Here is a 25,880-nt window from a genome sequence, read left to right as displayed (position 1 = left end):
AAATGTGTTTGATACGATAACTTAAAACATCTGCCTTTCCATCTATACAGCACGTAAGAAAAGGTGGTAGTAGTGAACCACATTTTGTGCATAAGTCTGAAACAAAGGAGTAGTGCAGTATATTTACAATTAAAAAATCAGTTTATTTCATTGATTAAATTCATGGATGCAGCAAACACCTTCCAAACTATTTTAATAGCTAGTATATTACAAAGGATAATTATTCCACTTATGGATTGTCAGTATCTTATCCCAGGTAATACATAAATAGGTGACAGATGATGAGGTAGTGTGATCAAGATTGTGAACAACATTTCCATGCAAAATGGAACAGAAAAATTTGAGTTGCCTCAAGATTAATGCCCATGTCCCACTTTACTTGAAACAGTGAAAGGTAATATAATTAAAACTGTCTGGCTATTACAAATACAATTGAATTTCCTCCTGTGCCTAATTATTTAACTAATTGGAAATTATTTTCTAAATGTTATGGGGAGCTGTAAACATTCAATGCAGTAATAATACAAATGGAACAGTATTGTGAAAACTACATGTATTAATTCCCGTGGAAAAAAACCTCAAACAAGGTACAAAGCTAATTTGCATTGCACTTTTTAATTGATCTTTGTCTCGGCTTAAAATTCTAAAAAGCAACAGGCTTCAAAAGATGGGAAAATTCTTGACAAAAACAGAGAGGAAATAGTGGAACAAGCCGTCAGGAAGATGATGACATGAAAGATTTAGCACACTGCCCAAGATTTCTTCATTGCACCATTCATGACACTTCAGGTGCTCCAGAGGTGGAATCAAATCCATCCCATCAGGGTCCATTACTTTTGTCTTCCAGCTGAAAAAGGAAATTCCATTTTCAATTGCAAACATCCACCACTTTTAATGTACTCCAAATTATCTTAGTTAAATATGTTACGAAATATTATACACCGGACAATAATATACAAGATGAGCAACATTGTAAATGTTCATGCAATTTACAACGTTTGAAAGAGGCACCCCCTTCCCCTTCTAGTAAAAGACAAATTAGAAGCTCATTGCTCAGTGTTGTCAAAGCTGTAATAATTCATGTATAGAACTGGTATGAGCAGAGCAATTGCCAGTGTGAAGACAAAGTCTTCTACAGAGGAGGAGAAGGAAAAGGGAGACCAATCAAAAGTCAAATCTAAGTTCGCCATTTATTGTGTATTCATGTGAGCATAAAAATCTTTGCAGACACTCCAGTGCAGTAGTGTGGAGTGCTGCATGTCAGATGTGCCATTTTTCAGATGAGATGTTAATCTGCCTGCTTGGATAGACGTAAAAGATCACATGATGAGATTTTGAACGAGAGCAGAGGGCTTCTTCCCCGTGTCCCTTATGTTACAACCCTCATGGGAGAACAACATACCAAAATAACCAAATTTACTAAACGACCTCCAAATATAGAAATTACCAACAAGATTTCAATTTTTTAAAACATTTACTCAAAACACAAAACAGAACCAATGTCATTTAAATCCTTCCAAAGTACATATCGTCACACCTTTTCCACATTGCATTTCATTTGCCACTTCATTGCCCACTCTCCTAGCTTGTCCAAGTCCTTCTGCAGCCCCCTTTCTTCCTCAATACGACCTGTCCTTCGACAGGTTGTTGTATCATCTGCAAACTTAGCAACAGTGCCTTCAGTATCTTCTTCCAGATCGTTGTGATCCCAGCACAGTCCCCTGAGGCACAGCACTAGTCACCGGCTGCCATTCTGAAAAAGACCCATTCATCCCCACTCTTTGCCTTCTGCCAGTCAGCCAATCCTCTATCCATGCCAGGATCTTACCTTTAACACCACGGGCTTTTAACTTATTTAACAGTCTCCGATGCGGCACCTTGTCAAAGGCTTTCTGGAAATCTAAATAAATCACATCCACTGGTTCTCCTTTGTCTAATTTGCTTGTTACCTCCTCAAAGAACTCTAACAGATTTTTCTGACACGACCTCCCCTTGACAAAGCCTTGACTCAGTCCTATTTTACAATGCACTTCCAAGTGCCTCGCGATCTCATCTTTAATAACAGACTCTAAAATCTTACCAATGACCGAAGTCAGGCTAACCGGCCTATAATTTTCCATCTTCTGCCTCCCTCCCTTCTTAAACAATGGTGTTACATTAGCCACCTTCCAGTCCTCTAGGACCCTTCCTGCCTCAATGATTCCTGAAAGATCATCATTAATGCCTCCACAATTTCCTCAGCTATCTCTTTTAGGACCCTGGGGTGTAGTCCATCCAGTCCAGGTGACTTATCCACCTTCAGACCTTTCAGTTTCCCCAGTACTTAGTAATGGTCACTGCACTCATCTCTGCCCCCTGGTTCTCCTGGAGCTCTGGCATCCCACGGGTGTCTTCCACCGTGAAGACTGATGCAAAGTAACTATTCAGTTAATCTGCCATTTCTTTGTTTCCTATTGTTACTTCTCCAGCCACGTTTTCTAGTGGTCCAATGTCTATTTTTGTCTCTCTCTTACCTTTTATAGATTGAAAAAAATCTCTTCCTATCTTCCTTTAAGTTACTAGCTAGCTTGCACTCGTACTTCATCTTCGCCCCCCCTTATTGCTTTTTTAGTTGTCCTCTGCTCGCTTTTAAAGGCTTCCCAATCCTCTGGATCCCACTAATCCTCGCTGTTTTGTAGGCTTTTTCCTTAGCCTTTATGCTGTCCTTGACATCCCTCATCAGCCATGGATGCCTTGTCCTCCCCTTAGCATGTTTCCTCCTCCTTGGGATGAATTTCTGTTGTGCCTCCCTAATAACCCCAAAAACTCCTGCCATTGATGTTCTACTGTCTTCCCTGCTAGACTCCTTCTCCAATCAACACTGGCCAGCTCCTCCCTCATGTCTTTGTAGTTACCCTTATTTAATTGTCATACCGATACATCTGATTGCAGCTTTCCCTCTCAAACTACAGGGTAAATTCTATCATATTATAGTCACTGTTTCCTCAGGGTTACTTCACCTTAAGTTCCCTAATCAAGTCTGCCTCATTACACATCACCAAATCCAGAATTGCCTGTTCCCTATTGGGCTCTGTCACTAGCTGCTCCAAAAACCATCTCTTAGACATTTCACAAATTCCATTTCTTGGGATCCACTACCAACCTGATTTTCCCAGTCCACCTGCATATTGAAGTCCCCCATGATTATTGTAATATTGCCTTTTTTACATGCTTTTGCTATCTCCTGATTTATTTTCTGCCCCACATCCTGACTACTGCTAGGGGGCATGTACATAACTCCCATCAGGGTCTTTTTACCTTTGCGATTGCTCAACTCTACCCACAGAGATTCTATGCCTTCTGATCCTATATCGCTCCTTGCTATCGATTTAACTTCATTCCTTACTAACAATGCAACCCCGCCCCCTTTGTCCAGCTGCCTGTCCTTTCAATAGGACATATATCCTTTGATATTTAGATCCCATCCCTGATCGCCTTGCAGCCACATCTCTGTGATGCCCACAACATCGTACCGGCCAATTTCAATGTGTGCAACAAGCTCATTTACTTTGTTCCGTATGCTGCAATCATTTAGGTACAACACCCTCAATCCTGCATTGGCCCTCCCTTTTCACACTCCCCTCAGTCCTTCCAACTTGCTACATTGGATCACATCCCCCTGCCACATTAGTTTAAACCCTCCCCAGCAGCTCTAGCAAACAGCGACCCCTCCCCCCCCCCCCCGCCCCGCCCCCCGAGGACATTGGTTCCAATCCTGCCCAGGTGCAAACCATCCAGTTTGTACTGGTCCCACCTCCCCCAGAACTGGTTCCAATGCCCCAGGAATTTGAATCCCTCCCTCTTGCACCATCTCTCGAGCCATGCATTCATCCTATCTATCCTGATATTTCTAATCTGACTAGCTCATGGCACTGGTAGCAATCCTGAGATTACTACTTTTGAGGTCCTACTTTTTAGTTTAACTCCTAACTCCCTGAATTCAGCTTGAAGGACCTCATCAGAAAGGCACACTTCTATGTACCCTCTCTCCCTCTGGTCATAACAGGTCTGATGGTGTAGCATTCTCGTTCCTTTTCAAACAACTAACCAATAAAATCCAGTTCACAATTTGGACATTTTCAGGAAATTACCCAGCTCTTTAGAATCTCTGAGTTACTCACACAGCTTTCCAGGTTTTAGACCGTTGTAGCCACCTTGCACTGTTCCTGCAAGATCTCTGCACTGATAACTTCAATCCTCCAGTTTCTCTACTTGTAACCCACTTTGTGTCTGCAACTGTGCACCGATAACTTCAATCCTCCAGCTCCTCTGCTTGTAACCCCCTTTGTGTCTGCAGTTCTCCTTTGTGTATGCCAGCCACATGGCTTTTTGTAGCTTCCTTCCTTTTGCCATTTCTTCTACATCAAGAGTCACCAGGTCACATGGACTATATCTCTTATTATCCAAGAGAATTATAATTGATGCCTTTACAATTGGTAATACAATTGGTAAATCTCTTTAAAGTATTTTTCTAACATTCTAGCAAACAATTGCAGACTCTAAATGTTCTTAACTACTGCATTCTGGATTAAAGATCATCACACTCAAACAGCATCACAAATCTATATTATGTGGTCATTATCGCATTGCTTTATGTGGGAGTTTGCTGAGTGAAAATTAGCTGCCTTATTTACTGCAATACACCAATGACTACACTTCAAAACATACTTCAATGGCTGTAAAACTCTTTGTGATATCCGAAAGTCACGAAAAACAACATGAAATATTATCTTTCTTTCTTAATCCAAATTTTTGACAAACACCAACCTCTCTTGGCTTTAATGATAATCTTCACCCATTGGGCATTAGGATTCACGCATAATTTCTTCCCATTTTTCATGGTGACACTGTGGAGAGAAGGTAAACCTTTAAAATCTAATCCACAGGAATTACAGGTCTCCCACTGAAAGGGAAGAATTTGGAAATAAAAAGTGAGAAGACTCTTGGGCGGGATTTTTCAGTCCGGAAATTCTCGCCCAAAGTCAACGGACCTTTTGCTGAGAAATTCCGCCCTTAGATTCTACCTCATCAGCACTGATTAATTCAAAGCAACTATAACAAAGAGCACAATTTAGTAAATGGAGATAGTAAAAGGCAAAAGAAGGTTTCCATTCTTTGATATATTTACTCACATTATCTCTGTTGTCACACAGTGAGATCCTCTGGGAATATATTTCATGCTTCGCATATTCTTTGGGTCAACAGGCCTGGCCGTAGTTCGGACACACTTACAACGTCCCTGGATTCCTGGGATTGGAATGCCTGTGAGTAAATATTCTAAGTTAGAGCCAATCATTAATTGAAGCAGGGGGAGAACCTAATTTCCTTTTGTCCACATTGAGATATTCATATTTATTCTGTTTATGACCTATTGCGATAGCATTTCTCCCTCCTAATACTCAAAATCTACAAGCATTCATTTGCAGAAAGTATTTCTCCTCAAGCATCAATTAGCAGCATACCTACAGAGAGGTTCACCTATGTGGCATTAAAATATAATGGAGAGACTATCAGTGCTCACCATGATTAAACAATAAGATTCTGTCAACCATACAAAAGCAGTTAAATATAACATCAGGGAGTTGCTGTCAAGTTGCTCTGTTCCTCACTAGCTGCACACACACTCTTCCCATCTTTCTTATCTGAATTTACTATCCTAACCATATAATCCCTACCCCCTCATATGCATGTTTAGCTTCCTTTTAAATGTATTCACCTCAATTAGTCCCTGTGGTAACAAGTTCCACATTCGTATCACTCTTTGAGTGAAGGTGAATGCCCTTTTAGATTTTCTGGTGACTAACTTATATTGATGGCCTCTAATTATTGTCCCATCCAGAGACAGTAGGAAAAGTCTACGTCAACCTGGCTCCTTTATAAAATTATTATTTTTATTTGTGCGTGTGCCCATGATTAATTAAACTGGTGGAGGTTAATAGAGACAACTTAAGGGGCTGGTTTAGCACAGAGCTAAATAGCTGGCTTTTAAAGCAGACCAAGACAGGCCAGCAGCACGGTTCAATTCCCGTACCAGCCTCCCCTAACAGGCTCCGGAATGTGGCGACTAGGGGCTTTTCACAGTAACTACATTTGAAGCCTATTTGTGACAATAAGCGATTTTCATTTCATTGTCTGTGAGAACTGCAGATAAAAGGGTAAAGGTGCTAGGTTCATGCCTTTGTAGTGAGGGGTTATGGTGTGTCTAAATTACAAGTAAATAGGTTAGATCTAAAATTTGAACTAGGAGATATGTGGGGACTTATTCAGCCAAAAGATTTTGATATTTGGAGAAGTTGAATTCAAAGACGTGTTTGAGGACAATTGAATGATAGGTAAAAATATATTTCAGGAAAGATATTTAGCTGAATTGGTGTGACTGTGTGGGGATATATTCTGAAGACTAGAGCTGTGTGCTGAGGAGGTGGAAAAGTTTGAATTTGAAGAAGACAATCCATTTTCAAGGTAGAAAGGTCTTTGGCCAGGGTTTTCTGGACCCCCCCTGTGGGTCTTCTGGTGGCAGAGGCAGATCACCCCGTCCCAGCAAAGTCAATGGCCATTTTCATTGCTCCCTGGCTGCAGCACCAGTGAACCCACCATGGGGTAGGGTAAGGGGAGGTGATCGATTTCAGAGACTCGACAAGATCACATTGGCAGGAAGGGCTGGAAAGTCAAGCCTTGCTTTGATTCTGAACCATATTTTTGAACTTCCACATCAGAGTGGAAATGTTTGAAGAGTTGTGTGATATACCTTTATTAAAGTGTTAACAATTCTTTGCCTTTGTATTACTGGATTATTATGATTAAAAACATTACAAGGGAGTTGTTGCCAAGTGGGAAGTTCTTTTGACAAGTGAGCTTTCTCGGGGTTGTTCTGTATGAATGTGTTAACTGTGTAGCTTTAATTTGATGTGCTTAGGTTCTTTTTCTTTTCAATAAATCTTTTAACTTTTTAAATCCTAAAGGTGTTACTGGATTTATATGCTTTTGGGATCCACAATTCTTCCTCCTTGTTTTCAGAATACAAAATTGGTTTATGATCAGTAAGATTGGCTTTCCTCTGAGATCTGGTTTGCTTGGCAATAATATAACAATAACCTTCAGGGGCTGGCAGGGAGTACATTACCTTTAAAGATGCACTAATGCCCCCTGTGACTGCAGAAAATCAAATGCCAATGAAATGCACCAACACCCTTTATATTTCTAAGGCAGAGTTATGGCCATGGTGATGCAAAGACAAAAGGAATCCTGGCTCCTTTATTAAACACCTTAAAACTCCAGACCTGTAAAAATACATCCTTTCTCCAAAGCTCAGGAGAAGAATTACATAGAATTTACACTGCAGTAGGAGGCCATTCGGCCCATCGAGTCTGCACCGGCTCCTGGAAAGAGCACCCTACCCAAGGTTAACACCTCCACCCTATCCCCATAACCCAGTAACCCCACCCAGCACTAAGGGCAGTTTTGGACACGAAGGGTAACTTATCACGGCCAATCCACCTAACCTGCACATCTTTGGACTGTGGGAGGAAACCGGAGCACCCGGAGGAAACCCACGCACACACGGGGAGGATGTGCAGACTCCGCACAGACAGTGACCCAAGCCGGAATCGAACCTGGGACCCTGGAGCTGTGAAGCGATTGTGCTATCCACAATGCTACCGTGCTGAGAAGTGAGAGATAGGTCACATGACCTCTCCCAATCTGCTCGAACCTGCAATATTGCAACGTGGAACTGAACTCAGCCAATCTGTCATTTGACTGCCTAGCAGGTAGCAACAGAAAGAGCCCTGTGCAGGTAAATGGTCTCAGCTACATTGTGTACTACTGGAAACCTCAGAACTCCTGTATCTGTGTCCATAAGGCTCATTCATCCCTACCTGCCTCATCCATTGGGGAAGTCATAACTTCCAGAAAAACAGATCACCCTGCAACAGTTTTAGCCTGCTAGCCTCAGAAGGAAAGAACTACTGGACTTTAGACAAGGGCAGACCAATTGCGAAACCCCTTTCCTGCATTTTGTAAAATAAATCAACCTTCTTATTTTACCTTGCCTGTAATTGCCCCAAAAATGACGAAGCGTCATTTTGGGCGAAAACATCGACGCAAATCAGATCGGCTGTTGCGACGCGCTTCTGGTTGCGATCTTTCTGCACCTAGTTTTTTTTTGGAACTTGGGATGAATGAGACGTGCAGAGCCCAAAGACACCAGCAAGGCCGGATCCTCAGGGGTTGAGTCACATTTGTTAAAGGGTGCCCAATCTCAGAATAACACTACAGACACCCCCCCTCCCCTTTTCACATGCATAGACCCCCCCCCCCCCCTCACCCTCTTGCCAGCAAATACCCCTCCCCCCACTGATCGTCAGCTTCAGGCTTCCCACCAGGCGAGCGAACCCCGCTCTGGGGCACCAAAGGCTCTATCCCTTTATGTCCTACCCCCTTCATGCCCTTGACCCCTTTGTTCTCCTCCACAGCACTGTGTTTGGCACTCTAGCAGTGCTAATTCCTTCTTGAAATTACACAACGTTTTGGTCTCAACTACCTTCTGTGGTAGTGAGTTCCACAGATTCACCACTCTCAATGTGAAGAAATTTCGTCTTACCTCAGTCTTAAAAGGTTTACCACTTATTCCCGAACTATGACCCCCAGCTCTGGACTCCCCCACCATCAGGAACATTCTTTCTGAATCTACCCTGTCTAACACTGTTAGCATTTTATAGGTCTCTATGAGATCCTCTCTCATTCTTCTAAACTCCAATGAATCTTAATCAATTTAGTCTCTCCTCATATGACAGTCCTGCCATCCCAGGAATCAAACCCTTGCTGCACTCCCTCTACAGCAAGAACATCCTTCCTCAGATAAGGACACCAAAACTGCACACAATACTCCAGGTGTGGCCTCACCAATGCCCTATATAATTGCAGTAAAACATCCCTATTCCTATTCTCAAATCCTCTCACTATGAAAACCAACATACCATTTGCCATTTTTACTGCCTGCTGTACCTGCACACTTACTTTCAGCGACTGATGCACGAGAACACCAAGGTCTCGCTGAGTATGCACCTCTCCCAATTTACACATATTCAAATAATAATTTGCCTTCCTATTTTTGCTACCGAAGTGGATGACCTCACATTTATCCACATTATACTGCATCTGCCATGCACATGCCCACTCACTCAGCCTGTTCAAATCACATTGAAGCATCTCTGCATGCTCCTACAATCAGCTCACCCTCCCACACAACTTTGTATCATCTGCAAATTTGGAGATAATACAATTAGTTCTCTCGTCCAAATCATTAATATATAATATGAACAGTTGGAGTCTTAGTACAGATTCCTGCTGGACCACACTAGTCATTGTCTGCCAATCGGAAAAAGACCCATTTATTCCAACTCTTTGCTTCCTATCTGTATCATATCTCAAGACTCTACCCACAGTCCCATGCGCTTTAACTTTACTTAATAATCTGCTATGTGAGACCTTGTCGAACGCTTTCTGAAAGTCTAAATAAACCACATCTACCAGTTCTCCTTTGTCAACTCTACTAGTTACATCTTCAAAGAATTCCAGTTGATTTGTCAAGCATGATTTCCCTTCCGTAAATCAATGCTGATTTTGTCTGATTGTACCACTGCTTTCCAAACGCTGTGCTATGAAATCCTTGATAATGGACTCTCGTAACTTCCCTACTACCAACGTTAGGTTCACTGGTCTGTAGTTCCATTTTTTTCCCGACCTCCCTTTATGAATAGAGGGTTATATTAGCTACCCATCGATCTGTAAGAACCATTCCAGAGCCAAAGAATTTTGGAAAATGACCACAAATGGATCGGCTGTTTCTAGGACCACTTCCTTTGGTACTGTGGGTACAATCCATCTGGACCTGGGGTTTTACCCTCTTTGAGTTAGTTTAACTTATTCAATTCATCCCAATTAAAAAAAGAATTCTAAATTCACTTAACTCATTGCTCATCTCATCATTCAATATCTGTTTTATCTCCCTGGTGGTTACATAAGTGAAATAATTATTCAGTATTTCTGCCACCTCTATATTGTTACCTATGATATTATCCTGTCTATCCCTTAATTGTCCTATTCTCATCCCAGCCTTCCTTTTTAGTGATGTGCTTGCTAAGAATTTTGCTCTTTTGTTTTATGGTCCTTGATAATTTAATTTCATCGTTCCTCTTTGCCTTCCTAATTGTTTATTGACTTATTTCCTAATCCCTTCATATTTAGGGTTGCCAAGTCTAGTCTCTAGGAACTGAAGATCACCTCCAGGACACTGCTGTGTGCAACCCTTGAGAAAACTCAAAGGGACAACAGTTGTTATTGTCTTGCCATTTTCTTCAAACATTTCTCACTGCCAGATGCAAAATATTGAAAATGGGGTGGGAAAAAGGCTGCTTGCCCGATAGTCAGGCATCACTCAAATGGGTAATGAATCTTTTTGCTTTGCAATTGGTATAGGGAAGCAGCACATCACATGTATGGATGTGTAATGGCCGTGGGGGCAAATCACGTGATGAAACCTCCAAGCACAAATCTGGTGTTCTTGATTAATAAGGGAATCAGGGGTTATGGGGAGAAGGCAGGAGAATGGGGATGAGGAACATATCGGCCAAGGTCGAACTTCAGAGTAGACTAAATAGGTCGAATAGCCTAACTCTGCTCCTTATGATCTTATGGTCTATACATTTAATTATAGTTTGCAACTCTATTCATATTCTCTCTTATCATGCACTAAATATGTACTTTAGGTACATATCCCTATCTTTCCTATCCCTCAGATGTTCCCTTATATCTTTATTCATCCATGATGTCGCCCAGGTGTTTAGCTTGTTCTTTCCTTTTAAGGGAATATATTTGGACATGCCCATTCCGGTGCAAGTCAATTTTAATGAAAATGAAATGAAATGGAAATCGCTTATTGTCACAAGTAGGCTTCAAATGAAGTTACTGTGAAAAGCCCCTAGTCGCCACATTCCGGCGCCTGTTCGGGGAGGCTGGAACGGAATTGAACCATGCTGCTGGCCTGCCTTGGTCTGCTTTAAAAGCCAGCGATTTAGCCCTGTGCTAAACCAGCCCCTGCATGAGACAGCTTAATTTCAGGGGCAAATGGTGGCCACTGGGCCAGAAATTCAGAGGCCTAGGCTATTGCTCTGGGGACAGGCATGGGCTTAAATCTCACCATGGTAGCGGGTGCAATTTGAATTCAATTGATAAAATCAGGAATTGAAAGCTAATCTCAGAAATGGTGGGCGTGAAACTATCGTCAATTATTGTAAAAACTCATCTGGTTCACCAATGTCGTTTAGGAAAGGAAATCTTCCATCCTTACCTGATTTGGTCGACATGTGACTGTGGGCCTACAGTAATGTCATGACTCTTAACTGCCACTAAAATGGCCTGGCAAGCCATTCAGTTCAAGGGGAATTAAGGGTGCTGGCCTTAGCCACAGCATCACTGTGTAGTTCTCATAATGACAAACTAGTGCATATGTTAAGGCACAAACTTCTGCATTGTCCACAAACTCTTTTTAAAACTGATAACATATTTTGTTCAGCTGATAACCAACCAATCCATTTTGAGCATGAATTCTACTTGTGATCACTACCAAGCTTCAAAACTAAGTTTAGGCGAGATTCTCCATTCCCCAACGCTGATTTTGTAATCAGCGATCGGGCAGAGAATCCATTTTGACTTTGAAATCGGGGGCGGCGCCTGTTTGATGCAGGTTTCGTATGCTCCGCTCTCTCTGAAACGTTGTCACTGTGGCACACGCTGCACACCATTGGGATAGCCTCAACGGGTTACCTGAAGGCCCTCCCCCGATGCTCCACCCCCGACTAGGCTGAGTTCACGTTGGCGCTGTTCACTTCTGGTCTCAGCCGTGCGAGAACCCGGCATGGCGGCTACGGACTGTGTCCAGCACCACCACAGTCGGGCGGGAGCCATGCTGCTGGACGGGGGGGGGGCTTCTGCGAGGGCTGGGGGACTAGTGGGATGTGTTCAGGGGGTGGTGAGAGGGTGACCGGGGGGCACTATCCGCAGGTCGGGTCCGTGCACGGCCGCCGCCATGTTTTACGACGCGACCCATGCAGGTCATCACCCTGCGCATGCGTGCCCATGGATCCGGCCAATCTCCGCCCGTTTAATTCATGGAGGCCGGGAGTTTTACATGGCGTGGCTGCTAGCCCCTCACCGGTCGCAGCATCGGTGAAGGGGGGCGGTGCCAATTTTTTTCCACATAAAAGGCCACAGCTCCTCAGCACTTAGCCTTAGAATCGGAGAATCTGATCCCTTAGATTTGGTTTGCTGAACCAATAATAGAGAGATATGGGTAAATTTGAATTATACTTCTGATTTTCCTATAGTTATTGAAGATTGGAGAATTAGCAGCAACGTCCTGCAGAATATCAAGAATAGACAAGGCAATGTGATAAGTGCTAATATTAAAGGTTTGCTGTTTTCTTCTGTACGGCCACTGGATTGCTGAATCGATGCACTGCTATCTCCATATGTACGGAGCTGTGTGGCTTTTTCTGAGCAGGAGCGCCATCTCAAAACCTTTTGAACTAACACAGTCATCATTACCACAGATAATTTCCCTAGCCCTGGCAAATCCAGGCTTTGGATCAGGGCAAGGTCTTTTTTATGATGACTGGCACCTAAAATGCAGGTTCATCAAAATTCCAGATTATTAAATATCAACTGTCCCAAATTCGGTAGAATACTGTTTTAGATTATACTTGGCATGTTGGGAGAACCTAGCCTGGAGATACCACCATTGCATAATTTCCATGATTTGCAAAGATATATTTCAGAAACAAAGAGCTGGAAATTCCTGTTGGCAGCATCAGTGGGTGGGTTTACTCTACCATGTAACATTCCTCTGCCCGCTGCCAGGCATACATTGAATGTACGCAGACGAACAAATTCCTTTCAAAGAAGTTGGAGGGCTGCAGGAAAGGTATTAAACATACTTTCACTTATATCAGCAACAGTCACTTGCACCTTAAGATGTTTCAGATTAAAGGGGATTAAAAAAATCTTTCATTACATTTCAAAATATATTACTATATGCAGTTTTTAGTCATAGAATGAAATTTGTTCAAGATTTTTTTCACCCTATAAGTGAGGAGCACACTGTGATACATGTACTAGGGTGGAATAAAAAAACATTACACTGATTTAGCTTTAAGATTCTTTTCCACTCTAAATTACAAAGTTCACAAATGTCGACATACCCTGTGCAGTAATGGCACACAGAAGCAGGATGAGAACAGTCAGAGTAGCTGCTCTGTTCATCTTTAACTCTTGGCTGCTGATGAGATTTGTGCTGAAGGATCTGCTGTCCACCGTCTCTGTCCCTCTCTGCTGACTGAAGTTCTACTGAACACGGGTCCACTGAGCTCCAATTTATTAAGCTTGTCCACTTTCACTTTGCATAACCTGCAGAGGTGGGCATTGCTAAACATGGGAAACCCCATGAGGAACTTCCCTTCAGAAGCTGAGAAATAAACCTTCTTGAACTCGTGTATCATTAAAATGAAAGAAAGATATTATCCACACCATTCTATGGTACAGACTTGACCAGATGACCGTTTGCTCTTCCACCATTCTGATGAAGGTCATCAACCTGAAACTTTGTGTCTCTCTCCACAGATGCGGCCTGCCCTGCTGAGTGTTTCCAACATCATCTGTTTTATTTCATTTTTTCAGCATCCACAGTATTTTAATGTTGTTCCTCAGCCCTTTTTCTAAGCTTCTGTACAGTTTACAGCAACAGACAAACAATCGTGATAGGTGTAATATTTTAAGTGTAAGGTTTAAGAATTTGAAGTCCAATATATGTCAAAGGTCACCTAATCAAGTCCTTACTACATGGTAGTGTGATTGTGCCTTTTTCTGAATGATTTATCGGCATCTCTTACCCCACGCTATCTAAGGATGGTTACAAAAAGACTTGCATTTGTATAGCGCCTTTCACAACCATTGGATATCCCAAAGCGTTTTATAGCCAATGAAGTACTTTCGATATGTAGGCTGGAATTGTCTGGCCCTCGGAATTCTCTGTTCCCGCTGGCAGAACACTCCCGCTCGCGGATTTCCCAGCGGCGTGGGGTGGCCTCAATGGGAAATCCCATTGACAAGCAACGGGAGTAGAGAATCCTGCTGCCAGCGAACAGCGCGCCGCCAAGAAACACGTGGCTGGGGGACCGGAAAATCCAGCCCGTAGTCTCTATTGTAACGTAGGAAACGCAAAAGCCACACAACTGTTAATGACAGACAGTTAAAGATTGACACGATCAAAGCCCACATAATTTGATGCTTTTTAATATTTATCTCCAAGGAAGTAGGATTGGTTGAGCTCGGAACAATCCAGCTCCAGATCTTACACTTGACTCACAGGGGAACTTCTCAATGTATTTTTAATCCTGAACTCAAATTAGGCCGCAGTGGTGAAAACCTGTGGTTTACAGGAAATATCTCTCCTTTTCACTGGCTATGTTTTACATTGTGACTCTTAGGACCTTAATGCTACATGTTAGGAGGTTGTTTTGATAATGTAAATCTAAAGGATCGGAATCAACTTGTATGTTTAGTGTTTTCAAACCTTCACGTTGCACACTACAATCAATGAAGTACTTTGTCAATGTAGTCATTGTTTGAATGTAGAGAAATGTCATTCCAAATAAAAGTAAAATACTACTGTAGCAAATGCAATAATTGGGACCATGAGTAGCTAACTAGCAATGACAGGTTTATTAAGAATTCCAAACTATATACAGAGCATTATAAACGATGTCACATTCTCAGCACTAGGATCACAACTGGCTGCAAAAGCCCGTGCACTGTACCGAGATCCCGCGTGCGTTCCCCATTGGTCAATCATGTCACATGACCTTTCTGATGTTCTCCCCCTTTAAGGGGCTCTGTACTACAGCTATGTATGCTGGAAACCTGAAATACAAACCAAAATTGCTAGCTAAATTCAGCAAGACACAGAAGGGTCATATGGACTTGAAACATTAACTCTGGTCGCAATTCACCCACATAATGGCATTTTAGACGGGCTTGGCGTGGTGTTTCCCGTCGACATTTTGGGTGAGATCCAGACCTGTATTCGCACACACTTAGTCATTTTTGGGGGGTTTGAGGAGTTTTTCAGAGGTAAATCCCTCACTAAGGGCTGGATTCTTCTGCCCCGCTTGCCGCAAGATCAACACGGGCGAGACGCGGACAATGGAAAAGTCCAATGACCTCGGGCAGGATTCACCTGTCACCGGGTGGGTGCAGCCACAGAATACCGCCCTTAGAATTCTTTCTGCAGTGGGAAACTAAACTCGCCGGCCAGACCAGCTCCTCAAGAGATTGTGGCAATGTTTTGAAAGGGTGCTTGATTTCAAAGTGAGGTTGAGAGTCCCTCACACTCCACACACAATGCGATCCCCTGCAGACTTGGGCAACACCGCCAACCGTCGACCACTCAGAGGCAACTTCCCCGCCATCAATAAAAGTTAGCGTGAGCACCCCCTCACCCAGGCATGAGGGTGAACCTGCCCCACACCCATCCATCCTTCTGGGCATCATTCCCCCCAGCCCCCTCAAGTCGGCATACTCCACTATGAGTTCAATGAGGGACCCTCCATCTAGGGGCCTCCCCTTTCAGTCCCCCCTTTCAGGGCCCCGCCGTTAAGGACGCCCTCCTTCACTCCTCCAAACTTCATGACGCCCCTCCATATCCGCCTTCACTACCCCACCCTTCATACCCCCATTTCACCCTCTGCCCTTCATATCCCCTTCACACCCCTTTCATGGGCATGGCCCCCTCAGGCCCTTCATCTTGGCGGTGCCAATCTGGTACCCTCGCACTGCCGACCTGGCACCCATGCACTGTCCCTGAAACTCTTGCAGTGATATCCTTGACCCACGGAGTGACCATCACATCTAGTCTCCGCTTGTGAAGACCAGTACTAATCAGAGCCCGGGTGAGGCCTCGCCGGTGCGGCCAGTGACTCCCAGGAGCCAAGAGAATGGGGCCTCATACCAGCCGCACATATTTAGATGAGCGTAATGTATCATTTTAATATCATTACCGGGATGCACCCAGTGAGGGCATGATCCAAATCACACCGGATTCTACGGGACGGGTGATACAAACAGTTCGGCACCTGGCACAAAGCCTGTCTTGGGTCTCTCCCACGATGCTCCCAACATAACGGGATCGGCGCCAGGCGCAATGGGGTGCAAAAATCGCACCCTCTGTTTCTCTCTCAGATGCTGCCAGATCTGCAGTTTATCCAGCATTTTCTATTTTTAATATAATTCCAAAGTTGGTTACATTTACCACCTGCAATGAATTTTCAGCTAATTATCTTCAAATATTTTTGCACCTGCAGAGATGTTCTTTTATCGCAGCGAATGTATTTTTTGCCTTAATTTCTATTTCCAAAGAAATTTTGTTCAGAAATAACAAAGCTAAGATAAAGCAACTTAAGCTTATTAATTAATAATTGTCAGCATGATATCCTTTGAATGGTTAATCAGCTAAATTAATATTCCTATCTCCGCTGTGTTCATGCTGGCATTAATTTACCTGCATTCATTCTTTGGTTAAGAAACTGGAGAGAAGAATTTGAGATGCATTCACTGAATTTCACAGCTTATTTCCTTTCCAACTCCCCCTCCCCCACCCATCCACTACAACCCCCCCCCCCCCCCCCCCCCCCCCCCACCTTCTGCCCTGGGGCCTCTGATCCTGCCCCCGCGACAATAGCCCCCAGAACCTACCTTTTCCTAGGCTCCTGAATTTTCTTTAGCTGTGTGACATTTTCTTTATTTTTATGTTTGTTATTCAATTGTCCCTGATTGCCAGAGTTAAAATGCGGCTGAGACTTTGCAAGAAATCACCTTTCGCAAGGTATGATTAATTATGGATACTGTTTCTCAAATGAGCAGTTTCAAGTCGGCTGCATCTGCCCAGAGGACGGTTTCACTTTTCAGATTTGGCATTCATCCTTGGGATTATAACAAAACGGAAGCACACTCCTGTGAATTACTTTATGAATTACAGGAAATGGACCTCGTTATTACTTGATAATACCAGTTGCACATTGAGCTTGCACCTCCTTGCCTGTTGGCTATACACTTTTAACATGTTTTCTATGAGAAATATATCTACAATATAAAAAATTCAGGCTCCAATTTCCAAGATCAAGATACATTTGTGGATGTTAAATGTAACGAGCGGGATTCTCCATTCCGCCAGACCCATTTCCCGCCGGCAGTGGGATCCTCCATCCCAGTCGCCGGCCAATGGGGTTTCCCATTGTCGGCACCTCCGTGCTGTCGGGAAATCCGTAGGCGTGAGCGGCTGCCGGTGAAGCGGAGGGTCCTGCCAACGGAGAATAGCGCCCCATGATTTTCATAGCATCTATAAAATTGAATGAACAATTTTGTAACCCAATTTAATAGTGGCGAGAGCCTCAGTGGGAGTAGATGCAAATGGTTCATTCATTCATCTGTGCTCTGTCTGAAGGAGGGTTATTGACTATGGAGCGATTTTGCACCCTCATTTGCCATGAGGGCAAATGGCGACGTGGGCGCAAAATCCTCTGAAAATCGGAAAACGAGATCTCGCTAGCCCTTTGCTGGTGATGAAACATTTCAATAAATTTAAATATAATTAAAGGGCTTCCCTGCAATATGTTTTCCCTCACTGAACATTCGGACCTCACCAACCTGATGTCATGTCGGCAAGGTTTACAACAGGTATTTAAAGGCGGTGTCACTTTTCAGATTTGGCACTGATCTTTGCATAAGAGTGCACTAAAATCTGGAGAGAAAACTCAGCCGTGCAGCTGGAGAGCTGCATGCCGTTTTTCCCATCTCAGGCAACGATCTGTGCACTGAGGGAGGTATTCCGCCCAGTATCTGCTGATGCTTCACCTTGAGTCGTTTCCTTGGTATTGTTTTTGTGGTTTGCTTTTCACTCTCAGGGGTAGGGTGAAGAGGCAGGTCCCAAATCCACACCAACGGGAATCAAACCCACGTTATTGTCACTTCTCTGCATTACACATTAGCGATCTCGCCAACTGAACTAACCCTCACAATACTTTTCTAACTTGCTGAAACACAGTGGCTTGTAAATCTAGGATCCCAAAGCTTTTTTTTAATAAATTTAGTGTACCCAATTCATTTTTTCCAATTAAGGGGCAATTTAGCGTGGCCAATCCACCTAGCCTGCACATCTTTGGGTTGTGGGGGCAAAACCCACGCAAACATAGGGAGAATGTGCAAACTCCACACGGCCAGTGTCCCAGAGCCGGGATCGAACCTGGGACCTTGGTGCCGTGAGGCAGCAGGGCTAACCCACTGCGCCACCGTGCCGCCCCCTTATTCCCAAAGCTGGCTGTATCTGAAATCAAAGCTGCCTGCTCCATTGCAGAGGGACAGAAGAAATTAAAGCTGCAACATGCCACTCAAATAGGTTAAGGGGAGTCAGCTGTCCGCACAGGGCCAAAGGAGAACAGTTTAAAATGAATATCCCCCACAGGTAGATAAATTCCAGCAGTCTGAGATTATCCAACTACTCGGGGGCCGATTCCCTTTACTTCTTGAGTTGTCTGGAGATTTCAGAAAGCCCAAAATGCAAGTCAAGTCGAATCTGAATATTTTTACTGAACTGAACTGTGGTCACCACTTGAGCAAAGTGATGTTGGGAGGAATTAATTTGTTTTTAAAATTCTTTCATGGAATGTGGGCATCACTGCCTCTGGCCAGCATTTGTTGTCTAACTCTAATTGCCTGTGAACTGAGTGACCTGCTGGCTATTTCAGACAGCACTTAAGAGTCAGGTTTATTATGGGTGTGGAGTCACTTGTAATTGAGTCCAGATCAGGTAAACATGGTAGATTTCCATTAGTGAACCATAGGTTTTTAACAAAAATTTATACAGTTTAGTGGTCATCTTTATCGAGACAAGCTTCCAATTCCAGACTTTTATTTTAATTAATAAATTGAGGGTTTTTTTAAAAGAAGCTACCATGGTGGATTTGAACCCAGCTACAAGAGGACGGTCCTCTGCATTATCAAGCCAGTGACATTACCACTATACCCAATTCTTTAGTCTAACTCCCATTAGAATTTTAAAAAAATTGCTCCACGAGAGATGAAAATCTTTCTGACTTCAGACTCCAGGCTCTGCCTCAAATTGCTGGCCTCCAGCAAGCGCTCTACTCCGGTTTTTCCATCTCTCACTTCAAAAACGTGACCCCACTGTCTCGGCATTGTCAAACTTGTGCCTTTTGCAGCCGATTGCCTCCTTCTTCTCGCATGACAGGCTGATTTCTATCTCTTCAGTCAGTGATGAAATAAGAGCTCCGGGGAAAGAAGCTGATGCAAGTTCCGGTTTCCAGTTTTCTAATTGTGAGTCTGCAGCTGGGGTAACTCCTCTCCCGTGTCAAACTTCATTCAAATTGCAGCCTCTGTGGCTGAACCCGTGCGAATTCCAGGAAATCGGATGGTTTTAAACTCCGAGTCGTTCTTTGTGCCAATCTTTAGTTTTGTCCCCTCCAGCTATTATTCACAATTTATTTTAAAACTCCATTGCCAGCACCATATTTTATTCATTTGTTTGGAGACAAATGAATATGATAAAAGCAATCGACTTCATAATGTGTTCATAGTTGCCTGGTTCATCAATAAATAAGCAAATGACAATAGATGAAAATAAAGTTCGCAAGACAGGCTATCAACACATTATTCCATGTTACATGGAAGGGGCTGGTTTAGCACACTGGGCTAAATTGCTGGCTTTTAAAGCAGACCAAGGCAGGCCAGCATCATGGTTCAATTCCCGTACCAGCCTCCTGGAACAGGCTCTGGAATGTGGTGACTAGGGGCTTTTCACACTAACTTCATTGAAGTCTACTTGTGACAATAAGCAATTTTCACTTCATTGAACTCATTACTTGCCTTGTATTTTTATTTTAAATAATTGTTTTGAAAAATTTTGAATTTATACAACGAACCATAATAAAATACCAAAAATAGCAATAATATTAGCAATCATAAACATTCGCCCCACCTCCATGAACAACACAGCATTTTGACAACAACGCAAATTAACACAATATTAAGTTACATAATAGAAACTACAATAACCCTCCCCGGGTTGATGCTGCTATTGACCAAGATACCTATCTTTGAGCCAGGAAGTCCAGAAAAGGCTGCCATCGTTTATAGAACCCTTGTATTGATCCTCTCAGGGCAAATTTGACCCTTTCCAATTTTATAAATCCCGCCATGTCACTGATCCAGGTCTCCACACTTGGGGGTCTCGCATCCTTCCACTGTAGCAAGATCCTTCGTCGGGCTACTAGGGACGCAAAGGCCAGGACACCGGCCTCTTTCACCTCCTGCACTCCCAGCTCTACCCCAACCCCAAAAATCGCGAGTCCCCACCCTGGTTTGACCCTGGAACCAACCGCCCTCGACACCGTCCCCACCACCCCCATCCAGAATTCTTCCAGTGCTGGGCATGCCCCGAACATATGGGCGCGGTTCGCTGGACTCCCCGAACATCTGGTGCACCTGTCCTCACCCCCGAAGAACCTACTCATCCTAGTCCCGGACATGTGGGCCCGGTGCAGCACCTTAAATTGGATGAGACTAAGCCTCGCACATGAGGAGGAAGAGTTGACCCTCTCCAAGGCAACCGCCCAAGTCCCGTCCTCTATCTGCTCCCCGAGTTCCTCCTCCCATTTAGCCTTCAGCTCCTCCACTGACGACTCCTCCACCTCCTGCATTACCTTATAGATGTCAGACACCTTCCCCTCTCCGACCCACATCCCCGAAAGCACTCTGTCCATCGTCCCCCGCGAGGGCAGCAAAGGGAATCCCTCTACCTGTCGCCTAGCAAACGCCTTTACCTGCAAGTATCTGAACATGTTCCCTTGGGGAAGCCCAAATTTATCTTCCAGTTCCCCCAGGCCCGCAAACTTCCCGCCAATAAACAGGTCCCTCAATTTACTGATGCCCACCCTTTGCCACCCCCTAAATCCCCCATCCCTGTTCCCTGGGATGAATCGATGATTGCCACCCAATGGAGCCTCCATCGAGCCCCCTGTTTCCCCCCTATGCCGTCTCCACTGTCCCCAGATTCTTAGGGTCGCCGCAACCACTGGGCTCGTGGTAAACCTCTTAGGGGAGAGCGGCAACGGCGCCGTTACCATGGCACCCAGGCTCGTACCTCTACATGACGCTATCTCCACTCTTTTCCACGCCGCCCCATCACCCATTTACGCACCATTGACACATTGGCTGCCCAATAGTACCCCAGAAGGTTGGGTAGCGCCAGCCCGCCTCTATCCCTCCCTCACTCCAGGAACACCCTCTTCAATCTCGGAGTCCCATGTGCCCACACAAAGCTCAAAATACTGCTAGTCACTTTCTTAAAGAAGGTCCTGGGGATAAAGATGGGCAGGCACTGAAAGAGGAACAAGAACCTCATTTTGACGGACTGCACCCTCCCCGCCAACGACAATGGCAGCATGTCCCACCTCTTGAACTCCTCCTCCATCTGATCTACACGTCTGGTGAAATTATGGTTGTGAAGAGTCCCCCAGTCCCTGGCCACCTGCACCCCCAGGTACCTAAAGCTCCCCCCTGCCCGCCTAAGCGGGTGCCTATCAATTCCTTCCTCCTGGTCTCCAGGGTGCACCACAAACACCTCACTCTTGCCTAAATTTAGTTTATAACCTGAAAAGGTCCCAAACTCAGCTAGCAGCTTCATCACCCCCGGCAGCCCTCCCACCGGGTCCGCCACATACAGTAACAGGTCATCGGCATACAACGACACCCTATGTTCCTCCCCACCTCGCACCAAACCTCTCCACCTCTCTGAATCCCTCAACGCCATCGCCAGCGGCTCGATTGCCAGTGCAAACAACAAGGGGAACAGGGGGCAACCCTGCCTGGTCCCTCGGTAAAGCCGGAAGTACTCCGACCTCCTCCCATTCGTGGCCACGCACGCCATCGGGGCCTCATATAGCAGCGTTACCCATCTAATGAACCCTTCACCAAATTCAAACCTCCCCAACACCTCCCATAAGTACCCCCACTCCACTCTATCGAAGGCCTTCTCCTCATCCAGCGCCACCACTATCTCTGCCTCCCCCTCAATCGCCGGCATCATGATGACATTCAACAATCTCCGCACATTCGTGTTCAGCTGCCTTCCCTTCACAAAACCTGTCTGGTCCTCGTGCACAACCCCGGCACACAGTCCTCTATCCTGGTGGCCAGCACCTTGGCATCTACGCTGAGGAGAGATATGGGCCTGTATGAACCACACTGCTGGGGGTCCTTGTTCCTCTTTAAAATTAACGAGATCAGCACCCGCGACAACGTCGGGGGCAAAGTCCCCCCTTCCCACGCTTCATTAAGTGTCCGCCCAAGCAAGGGGCCCACTCGGTCCACAAACTTTTTATAAAACTCCACCGGGAACCCATCCGGCCCCGGTGCCTTCCCTGATTGCATCTGCCCGATCCCCTTAACTAGCTCCTCCAGCTCAATCGGCGCACCCAACCCCTCCACCTGCTCCTCCTCCACCTTCGGGAAAGAAAGCCCGTCGAGGAACCTCTCCATTCCCCTCCTCTCCCCCGTTGGCTCCGACCGGTACAGTTCCTCGTAAAAGTCCTTGAAGACCTCATTCACCTCTACCCCCTTCTGCACCACATTCCCACTCTTGTCTCTCACTCCAGCAATTTCCTTAGCCGCATCCCGCTTGCGGAGCTGATGAGCCAGCATCCTACTCGCCTTTTCACCATGTTCGTACACTTACCCCTTGTGCCTTCCTCCACTGTGCCTCTGCCTTTCTAGTGGTCAGCAAATCAAATTTAGCCTGCAGGCTGCGCCTCTCCCCCAACAGTCCCTCCTCTGGTGCCTCTGCGTACCTCCTGTCCACCTCCAGCATCTTTCCCACCAGTCTATCTCTCTCACTCCTCTCCCTGTGTGCCCGGATGGATATCAGCTCCCCACGAATCACTGCCTTCAGGGCTTCCCAAACCACCCCCACCTGAACCTCCCCCGTATCATTCACCTCGAGGTACCCCTCAATACTTGTCCGGACCCTCCTACACACCTCCTCCTCTGCCAACAACCCCACATCCAACCGCCACAACGGGCGCTGGTCCCGCACCTCCCCCATCTCCAACTCTATCCAATGCGGAGTGTGGTCGGAGATTACAATGGCCGAATACTCGGCCTCCTCCACTCTCGGAATCAGTCCCCCACTCACCACGAAGAAGTCTATCCGAGAGTAGACCCTATGTACGTGGGAGAAGAAGGAGTACTCCCGTGCCCGGCCTCACAAACCTCCATGGATCCACCCCACCCATTTTTCCGCCTCATGCGGTGATCAAGCTCCTCGAAGCGTTCCTGCCACTTCTTGTGGAGTGCCTCGTGTCCCTCCACCTTACTCACGAGGATCCCGGCCTCCTCCTCTCGTTCAGTGGCCTGCGTCTGCAACTCCTTGATGGCAGCACCCTGGTTCGTCTGAATCTCCGAGAGCCTTCTGTTCGTTTCCTGCAGAGAGCTCAGTACCTCAGCCTTGAAGTCTGCAAAACAGCGCAGGAGAGCAGCTTGTTGCTCCAGGGCCCACTGCTTCCACTCCTCTGGAGCTCCGCCGGCTGCCATCTTGGATTCCTTCCCCCGTTTTTTCTGGGGAGCTGCCGCCGTTTTTTCCCCCTTTCCACTCCGAGTTCGAGTCATGGACTGCGGGGAAAGTCGATCAGCACACCTTCTCCCACCGGGAGACGTCGAAAAATTTCCATTTTGGGCTCTAAAAAGAGCCGAAAAGTCCGTTCAAAACGGGAGCTCCCAAATATGCGGCTTCCTACGTCATCGCCGCCACCGGAAGTCCGCCTTGTATTTTTTTAATGATAATTGATAGATACTTGAAATGGAAAAAGAAATTTCAGGACGATCAGGAATGAACAGGGTGAATGGGATATCCTCTTCAAATAGATGGCATAGATATGATGGGTCAAGGGGCATTGTTTGTGCTGTAAGATTCTCAAATTAATTTCTATGTAAAAATATATTTCCAAATGCAAAATACTGTGAATGCTGGAAATCTGAAATAATCTTTCCCATGGAAAGATGAGGAGAACCAAATTGAAATGACTGGATTGAAGCCATTGCTTTGCCTGGAATGGGGAATAAAATAATCAGAAGGACATTCTGAGATCCGACTAATTGTCTTTAATGCCTGTACTACAGCTATCTTCTTGAAACAAAAGAGCATCAAACAGGTCGACAAAGGAGAGAAATATTTCAATTAAAATGAATTGCTTCCTTATTACCAAGAGCAGTCTGTCTTGCTTCTGCAATGTATTTAATGATTTCCATCTATAAAGTAATGCTCCATCAGAGGCATGAGCTCTAATGAGGTGTTTGACAATAACTGGTCTGCAAATGCTAAATTTCTGTGTCTTCTGAGATGAGCTCAGCATCACCAACCAATATGGAAACTGGAATCACTAAACTTTAAAAGATGAGAGAGAGGTGCATGTCCCATAAAATTCACCCTACCTGGAATAATGAATGTGGCTTGCTAATAACTAAGAGGGTTGCATTGCTGAATAGAAATCCAGATTTTAATCTCCCTAATTTTTGGTACAAGTGGGATAGTTGAGGTTGGAAATCTGCTGGCTCAAGGCACCGCTCTTTCATCTGGTCCACACTAGGGTGTGGAACTGCATTAAGGGAGGTGAGTCAGGTTGGTCAGGAGATCATCTCTTTGGCTACATCAGCCAGGGTGCTACCAACCATGGGCGGGATTCTCCGTTAACCGACAGCAAAATCGGGAAAGGCGATTGGCGGAGAATCAGTTCTGACGCCAAAATAGCAGCAGGCACCAATTTGACGGCAACTTGCAATGCTCCAGCACCTCGGCAGTGGCATCAATGCATTCCGGACCACACACACAGTAGACACTATTTGCATATCATTAGCGGGCCTGACCCGGTATTTTCCGGGGCCTCCGTGATTAACGGCCTCCAATTGGCCGAGTTCCCAATGGCGCAGTTCACTTGTGCTTTTAACAAACGTGAAACGGGCATGGCAGCTGCTGAGGGAGAGAGAGAGGGGCTAAGTGTCCAACATCGCAATAGTTTGCTGACAATTGTGCTGCTGGCCGAGGGGCTTCTACCAGGGCCAGGAGGAGCAGTGGGGGGTGGCCAGGGGGATGGCCAGGAGGTGGGCTTTGGAGTCGGGGTGGATGGACAAAGAACACCATTGCCGCAGCCGGCAAGGCAGCCGTGCATCTGTGCACACCGCTAACAGCCCACTTTGAACTTAGTGCCACGTCATATAGGTGTCCCCCCCAGGGCACCCACCGAGGTGTCTCTGGCTCCAGTCAGCCCATCAGCTGTATGAGGGTGTGCAGCACAACCAGTTTCATCTTGTTGGCTGGGATAAGTGTGTGTGGTGAGTGTGATGTGTATGTGCGGCTGCAACTTGTCAGCCTCCCAAGTGTCAACCGCGGCCCCGACGAATCCCGTACCATCTTTCATTGGAATTGATTGTGTTCCACGCAGCACCGGTGCTAGCCCATCAATAGTTGCTGAATCAGTCCAGGTGTGGCGCTAGTTTTTCTGTCGTGAAAGTCCACGAATTTTGCGTTGGCATCAACACTTAGGGCTGGATTCTCCGATCGCCAACACTGAAATCGCGTTCGGCGATGGGCCGGAGAATGCGTTTTTATACTGGTATCGGGAATGTTGCCATTTTTTTTGACGCTCCGTCCCTCAAAAACGGCA

At 45.4% G+C, this 25,880-nt stretch overlaps 1 protein-coding gene across 1 annotated transcript; it reads right to left on the bottom strand.

The window, feature by feature from the left end:
- Positions 1–590: 590 nt before the first annotated feature.
- LOC119963745 (interleukin-8-like) lies at positions 591–13,465 on the bottom strand. The gene is made up of 4 exons (XM_038793047.1): positions 13,299–13,465; positions 5,172–5,301; positions 4,807–4,886; positions 591–847 (listed from the first exon to the last, which is right to left on the bottom strand). Exons 1-4 carry the CDS (start codon positions 13,357–13,359, stop codon positions 831–833), a joined length of 288 nt encoding a protein of 95 aa, XP_038648975.1. The 5' UTR covers positions 13,360–13,465; the 3' UTR covers positions 591–830.
- Between the last annotated feature and the right edge of the window lie 12,415 nt (positions 13,466–25,880).

Source organism: Scyliorhinus canicula, chromosome 3 (assembly GCF_902713615.1).
Source record: "Scyliorhinus canicula chromosome 3, sScyCan1.1, whole genome shotgun sequence".
NCBI classification, from domain to species: domain Eukaryota; kingdom Metazoa; phylum Chordata; class Chondrichthyes; order Carcharhiniformes; family Scyliorhinidae; genus Scyliorhinus; species Scyliorhinus canicula.
This window is presented reverse-complemented; position numbering and strand designations above follow the sequence as displayed.

What these genes read in the sequence shown, in the direction of transcription:
- LOC119963745 (XM_038793047.1), bottom strand. Translation starts at nt 13,359, where the DNA reads ATGAACAGAGCAGCTACTCTGACTGTTCTCATCCTGCTTCTGTGTGCC. An exon ending in GTGTGCCATTACTGCACAGG is followed by an intron (nt 5,302 to 13,298) that starts GTATGTCGACAT and finishes ATTTACTCACAG; the next exon opens with GCATTCCAATCCCAGGAATC. An exon ending in TGTGTGACAACAGAGATAAT is followed by an intron (nt 4,887 to 5,171) that starts GTGAGTAAATAT and finishes TTCTCTCCACAG; the next exon opens with TGTCACCATGAAAAATGGGA.